Source organism: Cricetulus griseus, chromosome 7 (assembly GCF_003668045.3).
Source record: "Cricetulus griseus strain 17A/GY chromosome 7, alternate assembly CriGri-PICRH-1.0, whole genome shotgun sequence".
Taxonomy (NCBI): Eukaryota; Metazoa; Chordata; class Mammalia; order Rodentia; family Cricetidae; genus Cricetulus; species Cricetulus griseus.
The window spans coordinates 102,617,954-102,630,093 of NC_048600.1; the positions used below are offsets into that span (position 1 = coordinate 102,617,954).

Below are 12,140 nucleotides of genomic sequence, written 5' to 3' on the forward strand. Positions count from 1 at the left end.
TCCTCCCATATGAAATTCTTAAGGTGCTAATTATTTGAATTGTACTTTAAAAGTTTAGGGATACTCTTAAAAGATCTTGATTTGAAATGACATTTTTTTATCTTCTGAATTTTGTCTGAGGAAATTCAGTTTCTTCAGATTGAGCAGATTTGCTAGGTGTTCTTATTTTCTGCATTTTGGGTGCTCATTTGTGGTTCAACACAAACAATTAATATTTGAGTTTAGATTGGCTAAACAAATAAACATGGCTAATTTCAGATTTTCAGTCACAGTTAAAGTTAGTTTACATTACATAGAGATTGTACCCTTGCCACATATAGTTTCTTTTCTGTAGTAGCAGATTTAGGCAGTTTTCCCCCCCCTTTTTAATCAGGGGAAAAGGATTTCTCTCAGGAAATTGTGGGACTCCAATTGATGACTGATCTCAATGAGGCGGTGGGGGTGAGGGCTAGATGAGGCTGTTATTTTTACCATCAGACAGGGAGTCAAAATTGGATCTCTCAGAGCCTTTGATCCCCTGCAGATTAGACTGTGGTCCAGAAGGCAGCGGCTTTCAAGGCTCACATGAGGCCAGTCTCTTTCTGATCTCTTAGAACATGGCAGCTTACAAAGTGGTTCATGCTGTCTGCTTAGCCCTTTGTGAGCCTCAGATTATGGATACCAGACATATCACACTTAACGAATGGCAGTTGTTGCCAGAGGACCGGGTGTTGGCTGTGGCTTCCAGAGTAGGCCTTTGCTATCAGCACCCCTGTGCAAAAGGCAGGGGATGGCAAATCTATCGGCAGGACGCTTACTGTGCTGAGGCCTGTGATTGTGCACCGCAGGATCTGTAGATTGTCCATGATGATCTCTCCAGCCAAAGGGGAAAAGTCTTTAGACATACTCCATTCCACTGCAGGGGGTGGGGGTGGGGAGAGTAAGATAAGACTCAGTTACATGAATGACAAGCAGTGCTGCAAGAAATGCCTCTAACAGCAGATCCCACGCTCACCCCAAGCCCTGCATCCTCAGGTGCTCACAGTCCTCCTTGGATGTCAAAGTCACTTCCCAAATCATGTTTTTTTTTTTTTTTTTTTTTTTTTTTTTTTGAGATAAGCTCTTCACTGAGAGAAAAATGAATCAATCCTCATTTATATACCTTATAAGTTTTAAAATCTTGATAGATACAATTTATATGGTAGTATGCATGTATTTTGTGATGTTCTTAATATGACATATAATGTATATTAAATAAACATGTATTGGTTAATAACAGGATGTGTTCTGAGAAATTCTTTATTAGGTAATTACCTTGTAAGAACACTATAGACTGTACTTATACAAACCTAAGACAACATGATGCAATAGACCACAGGCACTTAGCTTATCTTTTATCAAAATGTCTATGGGGTGAATGACCCTAATTTTTGTCCATGAGACCATTGCTATATGAAGACACCATGCATCTGTGTCCACACAAACACACACTCAGGCACATCATAAATAATAGATCGTTGATTATGGCAGTCAAATATATGAGTTGCTGAATGTGAAGTGCAAAGGTTCCATTAGGACACTTGCCTCCTAAGCCTGACTTGGCCTTCTTTTAATGAAAATGACTTTTCGAAGTCCTGGTTACAGTCTCATTTCAAATGAAGGCACTTATGCTCATTTCCTATTTATCATCCAATGCCCTCTCCTGAAAAACATCCTCTTCCTCCAGTGTCTCCTATAGTAACCTCTTCTACTTTCCTCTCTGAGCCTTCTCCCAGCCTTTCTCAGGAGTTCTGCTGGATGTGGGGGTTTGTAACTGACCTGTCCAGGGCTCTTCTCCTCTGACAGTCCTGAAGTAGGTGTCCATCCACACTCAAATCACCCAAATCCCAACCTCCCATTGTACTGTGTGACTGCATCTGTTCACAGCATCTTCCACTGGTTCCATAGGCCATGGTCAGTAAATGAATTGGGTATCAGGTGGGAGCATCTTACCTAAATGTTTACATACAGGAGGGACTAAAAGCAAGCTGCACCACAGCGGGCGCCTTAGGAGTTGAAGTCACATGGAAAACCTCTTGACAACAAGCCAGAGACATGAAGATTTATGATATATCCTCTATGGCGCCTTAATCTTTGGCAGTTAAGTCAAAGTGGCTCTCAGTTTTGCTGCCCTGTGGGTTATCCATCTCTAGCTTTGGAGCTGCTGTCTCTATGCTCCACCTTTTTGTCTCCTGCAAGCCCAGCTTTCTTTACTCTCTAGCCATCGTTGCCTTAAATTTCCTAGTGTTCCCTTAACTGGCAGAAGCCCCGATGAGGGATGCACAGCCACCTCTGGCTTCCCCTAGTTTTTTGTAGCCTTCCATTTTCTGGGTTACACCTCTCCTAGGTTTTTCCCATACTTTGACTGCCTCTGTCTAGATTCTTCCTAGTTTCTCCTTTCTCTTTTCCAGTTGATGTTGTGTTCTTGGGTGGTGTGTGTGTTGGGGGTCGTTCGCAACTTTTCTTTTACTCTATGTGCTTGCCCCTGGTGCTGGCCTTATCTTTTGTGGCTCTGTGGGCCTTAAAAGTGTGACTCTAGGTCAGGCCTCTCTCTTGTGCCTTAACTTCCTCCTGTAAATCTCTTCATGAGTACCTCTGCTTTGTCTGAATTCTCCCTAAGTATGTCTCTTTGCCAAGAGTGTTTTCTCAGTGTCAACGAATGGCATTTCCATCCATCCAACTACCAAACCAAAGTCTCAGAGCATCCTTGCCTCATCTTTCTCCTACTTCCTTACAACAGATTGATCACTAAACACAGAATTTCCACTTTCTCAATGTCTCTGGCCAGCTCCCCATTTCCCCTTCCATTATAATAATCCTGGAACCAACCTTGGTAACCACAAGCATCAACACCCTGGAGCTTCCTAATTGGGTTTTCCGCTTGGCTCTCCCCCTTACAGATGATCCCCATACAACAGCTTGAATTACAGATTAAAGTCATTATTCATTCTTCCTGCTAAACTCTCTTCATCATATCCAGTTGCTCTGGGAATAAAATAAAATCTTAAAAAGGCATTAAAGGACCTTCATGTCTGGTCCCAGCCAGGAATACTGTCCCTGTCCCTTGCTCTGTGCAGGAAGGAAGGCTTTCTGCTGTAAGCCTCTGTTTAACTGATCACTGTGTACTTTACTCTTGGTGACCTTTTGTCTTCCAACTTTGCTTGGTGAGATGCTGATGAGCCTATGAGAGTCAGCAAAGTCAGCTCTAGAGCCCTGGGAAGTAGTTAACTAAAGGCCCCCTGATCTGTGTTCCCAGCATACTTTGTTAACATTAACACTGTATTATGTTTTATGGTGTGTGTTCTTTTCTGTTGTTGATTGTGAGAAAACTGAAAAGTGTCCCTTATTGTTTCCCTCCCTGGTACTAAGTATTGATTTTGCTATTTGGGTATGTATATCGCCACCCCCTCCTGCCCAATAGTACTTTCTACAAAATAGTGATATTTTTCTTTAATGTCAATCTTTTCCCATCTCCTGTCTTTGATTCTCTCAGACATATTATAAAATATATTTAGAATCAAATGATTAAGATTATATAGCAACTCCCAAGTCATGCCTTTATTGCCTTATCTTATATAACCTGAAATCCATAAATATATATTTCATTTGTTTGAGGCAGAGTCTAATTTTGTTGCCCAAGCTGGCCTGGAACTTCCTATATAGCGTAGACAGGCCTTGAACTCATGATGTTGTAGGTGTGAGTCGTCATGTCTGGCTCACATATACAGTTTAAAGAAAATACATAGATTCCCCTTTTATCTTTTTTTTTTAATTCTTCTTGTGAACTACTAGCTTTAACAAGGCAGAGTCTCTTAAGGTGAAATTGAGGAAACTTTGTTATTAGAGTGGAATATCACACCAAACTGAAGGTAAAACAGCAGCAGGAACAACAAAAATGAGACAATTAGCATTCAAAGAAAACATCAGTAGCAGAGGCTGAAGAGACAGCTCAGTTGAGAGCAGTGGCCACCTTTACAGAGGACCTGGGTTTGGTTCTCAGCACCTACATGGCAGCTAATAACTGCCCATAACTCCAGTTCCAGGAGGTCTGATGTCTACCAGGCATTCGTGTGGTGCACATACATACATCCATACATCCATACAGGCACTCACACATTCTCATGAAATAAAAATAAAAAGTCTTAAAAGGCAGCAAATATACAAATACATCTAGAATAGCATGTAGGGGAGTACTCTAGAAACAAAAATATCCTTGCTATAATAGTATAATGCTGCAACCCATTAACACAGTTCCTCATTTTGTGGTCACCCCCAACTGTTGTGGGGTATTTGATCACACTGTGTGAAGATGTCTCTGTTTTGCTTCACCTGCCTAGGACACCTTCTGATTGGTTTCATAAAGAGCAGAATGACCAATAGCTAGGCAAGAGAGGATAGGTGGGACTTTCAGGGAGGGGGGGAGGAAAGGAGGGAGGGAGGGAGGAATGGAGGGAGGGAGGGAGGAACTCAAGGGAAGAATTTGAGAGGTAGGAGGCTTCCCAGCCAGACATGGAGGAAGCAGGACCAAAGGAACTGAGGAGAAGTAACGAGCCACATGGCAGATTAATATAAACAGGCTAATTTAAGTTTTCAGAGGTAGTTGGGAACAAGCCCAAGCTAAAGCTAAGCTTTCATAATTTTAAAAAAGGTCCTGTGTCATTATTTGGGAGCTGGTGGTCCAAAGAATGTCTGAGCATACCCAACCATAAAATTATTTTCATTGCTCCTTCATAATTATAACTTGCTACTGTTATGAATTGAATGTAAATGTCTGTGTTTTCCAATGGTCTTAGTTGACCCCTGTGAAAGGGTCATTTATTTGATGCCCAAGAATCATGACCCACAGGTTCAGAACCACTGCTCTAATTCCTGCTGCAGTGATGAGTTCTTTGTTCCTTGGGATTCCTTCAGAGTCTCTGGGAGTCAAGTTCCAAGCATCACAATCATGCAGGCCATAGAAGCTGTTTAGGGAGGACAGAACTCAGATACCCTCTGACCTGAATGAGTCACTGGCCAGAACAGCCAATTCCACAACAGGCTCTCTGCTTTCTCTTCTCTGATGCACAACATGAGAAGCAACAATATGAGGGCCCAGATCACAATTAGGCATATATTATGCAATGGTGGGACAAGGGCTTCCTGAACCTGTTTGCAAAATGGGAAGCCCCTCAAAGGGACCTTCACTGAGATGGATTCAGCAGAATCAGCTTGAGAGCCATCTTATCTACTCAGTCAATAGCACCAGCAGCCTGTAGAAACTTCAGGATCAACCCTGTCACCCAAGATTCTGAGTAATAGGGAACACTCTCTAACCCTGATCCACAGGAAGAAAACTCCAGCACGGAGACCCAAGTTTTCCAGGGAAGGGATGGGACTCTGGTCTAACAATTCAGATGACAGCCTCAAATCAGAGGAAGGGTTTGGAATTATAACAGAGTTTTTGGCAGGCGATTAGTGAGGTTTTGCTCAAAGATACAATGCTCAACATTTCTGAAGAAACCCCTATTTTTGTCTGAATAAAAAGTATTTATACTCTATTGAAATGTGCTTTATGAAAACATGTTTCAGTAGAACATGAGGCATGGCTCCTTGACAGACAGAACAAAACCAGACGCAGGCTTGTGGGTAGGTGGGCTCTGCTCTGGTAGTCACCACCAGTCCTACCCTGTGTCTGATTAGATCCTGTGACTCATCAGGGTCTCATAGGTGAAGGAGTTTGAGAAAAATAATTCATGTCGGAAGGAGCAAATTCTCCCTTTTGGGATAGATAGTTGGTTCCAGGCTGCCAACAGTGTTTCTCCTCCATGTACTTCTTTGGGTGGGAGTGCGGTTAGGTGGGTGGGGTGTGTGTGGGGAGGGGAGTGGCTGCTCTTTTTGGCCTGAAGCTACATGAAAATGAAGTTAAAGAAGCTAAAGAAGAAGGAGAGAATAGAGAGAGTGAGTCTCTTGGGAGCAAGGGGGATTTTAGGAGGGCAGCCGAATATGTTCCCTCTGAAAAGCTCCCTGTAGGTAGTTTGAAGACTTCATAGAACAGCCCTGACAAATTGGCATATAAGACTTCCCTAAATCTCTGATGGACTAGAGTGGTACAGATAAACTTTAATGCCAGGTAAGATATATAATTTGAAGATAAAGATCCTAGAGATTGTCTCTGTTTAGTGTGGGAAATAGATGCTTGGTTAAACCATGTAGTGGCTCATAACAACTGAGAATGAGCATGAAAAGATGTCAATGCTCCTGGAAGTCAGGCTGTGGCCCAGAACTGTGATTTACCGCATTTATATATCAGATAACTGTGGCTGTTTCAAATGGCAAGCTTTGTGACTTTAACAAATACTTAATTTGGTACGTAGGATTCAAAAGCACTGATTCATTTTGGGCAGTGCTATGGTTTGAGTACAGGTTGTCCCAGCCATGCTGAACTTGGTCTCCAGGGTACCAGCTGGGAAGCAGTAGCACCCTTGGGAGATGCTTAGTTAAGAGGAATTAATGTCACACTCACAGGAGTGGTTAATTGTTATAGGACCTGATTAGCTGCCATAAGAGTGGCTTGTCTAAAAACAAGGCTTTTGCTTCTGCTTTACATTCCTGCTCTCAGGCTTGAAGTAGGGTGATGTTCTTGTTGGTATCTTGTGCCTGGACTTCCCAGTGAATGGGGACCATGACCCCAAATACAAGCCTCTTTCTGTTATAAACTATCCACTCTGATATTTTCTTCTAGCGTCAGCAAATGAACTGAGGCAGGGTTGGAAAGTTGTAGCTTCACATCACAGTGAGTTGATGGCAGCCATATAAAATACAGCTCAGAAGTTTAGGAAGAAAAGGGCTCCCGACTGCCTGGTCCTGTCACATGAAATCTTCAATGTGATGGATGAAAGGTTCAGGCATTATGCTGGCCTGCCCCCGTTACCTGGTGGAACAGGCAGTACCCTGGTCAGCCCAAGGTTCCATGGGAACTAAGTCTGCACGCAGGTGCAGAGGACCCCTTTAAAAGACAGGTCCCTACCCATTTACACTCTCTCTGTTTCCTCTCTCTGTTTCCCTGCTCTGTTTCCTCTCAGCTCCTTTCTCTCTACTCTGTCTCCCACCTATGCTCTCTCTCGGTCTGTCTATGGCGACTGGCCATGGTGGTCAGCCATTTACCCCTGTTCCTCTTCTTAGTCTCCCTACTCTGCCGGGCCTTATAATAAACTTATAGTCAACATGTCTCATGTTTCAGCATTTCTCCTTTCTTCTTTTTAAACAAAACAATAACAATGGAAAGTGTCACAGGCTCCATGTCAGAAGAAGATTTGTGACTGAAGGATTTGGGTGACAAGCCGCAGAGTGCTGTGGTTTGCACACTTTCCTAAGCCTCAGGCCGCTTTGTGTCAAAGGGTAAAGATGATGCAGAAGTAAAAACATCCACAAACAACACTTTATCAATGTTGAATTGATTTCTCTTGCGTTGATAAAACAAACAAACAAATCCAAAGCAGAACAACACTGCCAACACACACATAAAACCTGCTATCTTGCAGGTCCTCAAGTCACAGGTGGCCCCAGCCCATCTGTCTAGAGTATACTCAGGAAGAGTATGCTGTGAAAGTTGTGTTTCCTCCCCCTCATCTCCTCTCCAGCCCCCTCTCCCATCCCAGTCATTGCTTACACTGTTTTGTCTCTTAGTATGTTCTCTTCCCCCAAAGCTTCCCTTACTTCAAAGTGTCCCTTACCCAAACTGTCCCTTACTTCAAAGGATCTGATGCTGTAGTGTTCCCTAACTTCCCAGGGGGGAAGCATCCCTGCCAACTCTCCCTCCCCCAGCAACTTTCAGACTCTCTCCAAGAAGCTCTTGTTTCTTTGTTTTGCCATTTGCATTTAAGAGGTCAGAGCAGCTTACATTTTAGAACTGTAATTCCCATTCCCCTGGTGGTCCTAGGAGCCTCCTCTGTAGATTTAATGCTCATTTGTGGCAGGAACCATGTGCAATTGTGTTGCCCTCCAAAGCTCCCCTCTTAGTCCCTGCCACAGTGTCAGCAGCTCTGGAAATGTCAGCTGGATTGGATATTTGATTTCTGATTTGGGTATTCTTTAAGTCCAACATAGGCACTAATCTGATGCCAATATATAGATAATGCCCCACCCACCCACTGAGACAAGGGTTTTTCTGTGTAGCCCTGGCTGTCTTAGAACTCACTCTGCAGACCAGATGGCTTCGAACTCAGAGAGCCACCTGCCTCTGCCTCCTGAGTGCTGGAACTCAAGGTGTGTAGCACTACTGTCTGGCTAAAAATAATATGGAACACTTCACGAATTTGCATGTCATCCTTGCACAGGGGACATGCTAATCTCCTCAGTATTATTCCAATTTTAGTATATGAAGTAGTAGCAGAATAGATCAAAACAGTCAAAAAGAGAATGGTGGTTGGTTAAGCTGCTCTATTAGGGGTTGAGTTAACAACTAACTCCTTTCTTCCATAGTCTGGAATCCTGGACTCTCCATTTGTCCATATATTGCCTCTTAGGAACTGAAACAGAAGGAGACAGACAGGGGAAAATAAAAAAGGCATTTCCTATTTCCTATCAGCTCTTCTATGGAACCAAAACGGCATTCTTGCTGGTCACACTCGGGCTGGCGCCTGAGCTAATGGATGGAATTTGGCTAGACTGCCCTGCCCAGCACCAGCATTATGAGCTCTTCCTCTGAGCCATCAGTATGTGAAGTTTCTAACTTTGCAGGCCAAGCCCAGCACAAGAAGAACAGAGAGGGATAGAGGGACGCACCCACAGAGAGAACCAGGTCGCAATCATTCGAAGCCATTTCCAGAGATGAGAAAAAGGTGTCTCCATACAGTGTGAACACATTCAGCGCTGCGGCTTTTAAATTGGGAACTGACGTGAAAGCCAGGGAGCCAGGGAGTCTTTTTAGCTCCGATAAAACGTGAGGTCAGAGCTGCTGGCATTTTTCTTTTTTTCATTTTAAATTCCCTTGGTAGTCCTAGGAGCAGGGGCATGCGTTACTTTCAAACAAGAATCTGTATTGTTTGCACAGCACACGGTCATCCGGTTAATTAGAAAAACATTTTTCCCCAAATTAAATTTCCCTAGAAAAACAATGATTTCAATTAAGGGCAAAAGTCTTCCCCTCACGCCCTAATATCAGGGACGCTTTCTTGCACCTACTCCTTCTAGAAGATTAGAAGCAAAGTGGGAATCCGGAGGCTGTATTTATCTATTTATTGTTAAAGTCTGCCATCCACAAAAGTAGCCTGAGCTAATTTACGTGCATGCTTTCTCTGTGCTCATAGGTTTTGCTTATCCTATGCCAGCGCTACACCGAGATATAGCCAAGGACCAAAATGTGTAAAAATCCACATTTTTTTTTAAAGTAGTAAGCAAGCACTGCCAGGCACCCCAAAAGGTCTGCTACACCCTCTTTGTCTTTGGCTTCTGAATTCCCTAAGTTATACTGCTGTGGCTTCCTGTGAATTTCTTCTTTCCCTTGATCCTTTTGGATGTCTAGACAGGCGATATTATTTTTTATTGTTCTTACTACCTTCAGTAGTTTGCTGTACCTTGTCACACTCAGCACAAAACGCATTTTGAATACTCCAGTCCTTCAGAAACCCAGCAGCCACCAACCACATGTCTCCAGTAAGATTCATGGGACCTTTTCCTCTCTGATGCTGTCCTGACCCTTAGCCAGGGGAGGGATGCCTTTTGATGAATTTTGCTATGGTGGGTTCGGCAGTCTGGGACGGCAAAGTCTAAGGGATATTCCCCAGTCAAGGAAATGGGCACCCAGTAATTTTCAAGCCCCCAAGCATCTTCTGAGTTGATTTATCTACTGGCTTTTTTAAGCTATTAAATGAAGTGCTGCGAAGGTCTCAGACAAATGACAAAGTACAGACTTCAAAATCTACTTATCATGTCACGTTTGGGACCATGCAGTATCACAGCGTGGCTTGTTAGGTGGCATAGATAGGGAGATGCAGGGAGGAAGAGCTGGTTCCTGGAGCCCCACACAATGTGTGATGTCCCAGGCTGCAGTTAACTCACAGAAATCACTAAAATGATAGAAATTTGGTCAACAACTATCACTAAAAATAAATAATTATACCAGTGAAAAGGGTGAATAAATAACACCAAGAAACAGCAAATGCTTAGACTCGATACTCCATGTTGTACTTGTATGCTCTTAAGGTTACACACTCCTGTGTCTGAACACTGGGTAATGTTGGCCTGCCGCATCTTCTCAGCACCTGTCCAGTGAAGTCACGTGGTCTTGGAACTGTCCACAGACGGGATATTTACAACATAGAATCACAGATGATATAAATCACAGCTTGTTTTATTGTTTCATGAGCTGTCTAGACCAAGTATCAGCAAACTGTCATTCCAGATCTGACCCAAGGCTGGTTTTGTGTGGCTTGCAAGCAAAGGATAGTTTTAGTTTTTTGGTTTTTTTTTTTTTTTTGCATTTTTAAAGGATTGTAAAAACAAAACATACACATAAAGTTATGTGACAGAGACCATATGTGGCCCACAAAGCCCAATTTATTTAGTCTTTGGTCTTTTTGGAGAGAAAGTTCACTGATCCATGGTCTAGATTTAAGAAAGCAATGGAGAAGTTATTAATAATGCAGATTAAAGTGAAAAATTTCAGGACCAGTAAGATGGCTCAGCAGGTAAAGGCACTTGCTGTCAAACTTGATGACCTGAGTTTGACTCCCATAACCCACTTGATGGAAGGAGAGTGCTAACTTCTGCAGGTTGTTCTCAGACATTCCTCCACACACAGGTCATGACATGTTTGTGCATGCATGTATGCACACATATAAATAATTAAGTAAAATACAATTATATGTGAAAAATTTCTGTGGCAGTTGCATAGTAATCACCCAAAGAACTGAGAAAATATGCGTCTAATATTTTAAAACCACGACTTGGTTTAACAAGGCTGTTGCTTATATCATTGGTAAGCAAGTCAGTTCCTAAGAGGACTTGATTGCTTCATTTTTGTCTTGCTATAGTTAAGTGAATGGAAATAGCCAATATTAACATCAAAATTGTACATACATATTAATTATGACTGTTGGCTACAGATTCAGGGGTTCAAATAAATAAGCAAATGCATCTGGGGAGGGTAATTGGATTTTAAGGACTTTGTAATAAAGAATGTTGTATATTTTATTGGTATTTACAAATCGCATGCTGTCCTTTCTAGCAGTACAATTCATACTAGATTTATTTGTATTTATGTATGCATGTGTACATCAACACACATCCCCCATCCCACCAAGGAGTAAGATAAGCATTTACTGTTGTGTCAGTGGATATAGTAACTGATATAGTAACTGGATATAGTAACTGCTGTCTGTAGAGTTTTCTGGCACAAACTAGATAACATTCTGATGATAGTGGTCAAAATTACCCCCCCAACCCCCTCTACTACCACCAAGTAGGTATGAGTGGCACAGTGAGAGTCAGACCGGTCAGTTACCAAGTACTTGCTGCCTAAAAGGCTGAGCAGGGGCCAGCAGAGTCCATCCTTGCGATGTCAATTCTGTCTGCTTTATTCAGGACTGGACCAGAAACTGGCATAGGACATAGTGTGCAAGGTAGGCAGCTTTGAACTTGACCGAGCAACTGCGTGACAGAGTCAGGGCTGACAAACAAACCTGAAGGTTGACCATTTGCAGGGCAAGAAATTCCAGTCCAGTCCTTCCAAAGGCATAAGAGTGTCCCATGCCTAAGTGTTCTATCTGGGCTTCATCATTAGAATTATGTCTTATTATTTATAAGAATATTTTATTATCATACATTGCTATTCTATTTTACTCCACGGTTATCTGGGCTTCGTGAATAGGCAGTTTTAGGACACTATGAACTGAAAATAGATTCATAGTTCAGTTGTCCAGATAAACCCCACTGTTTCTTTTTCTTTGGAACACTGCCATAGTGTAGAGTTGAAAGATGTCCAGCTAGATTGTCACTTGCTTAGACTTTTTTTTTTCCTGAGGAGAAACTGTTGGGATAATTTTTGTCCATTAAAGAAGCATTTGCTTTTCTTAAGACTGGAATGAGTAATAGCAGGGTCTCAGAACTGAGTGGCTGTTAGAGACCCCCAGGCAAGGGTTAAG

At 42.5% G+C, this 12,140-nt stretch overlaps 1 protein-coding gene and 1 non-coding gene across 2 annotated transcripts in view; both read right to left on the bottom strand.

Annotated features, from left to right (window-relative positions):
* Ankfn1 (ankyrin repeat and fibronectin type III domain containing 1) overlaps positions 1-12,140 on the bottom strand; it is a 145,147-nt gene that overhangs the window by 64,911 nt on the left and 68,096 nt on the right. Inside the window, exon 6 of the mRNA XM_027426279.2 lies at positions 798-895. Coding sequence (XP_027282080.1) covers positions 798-895 — 98 coding nt within the window. The remainder of the gene's footprint in view (positions 1-797; positions 896-12,140) is intronic.
* LOC113834996 lies at positions 8,289-8,397 on the bottom strand. The gene has a single exon (XR_003487383.1). It is a non-coding gene; the product is annotated as a U6 spliceosomal RNA (small nuclear RNA).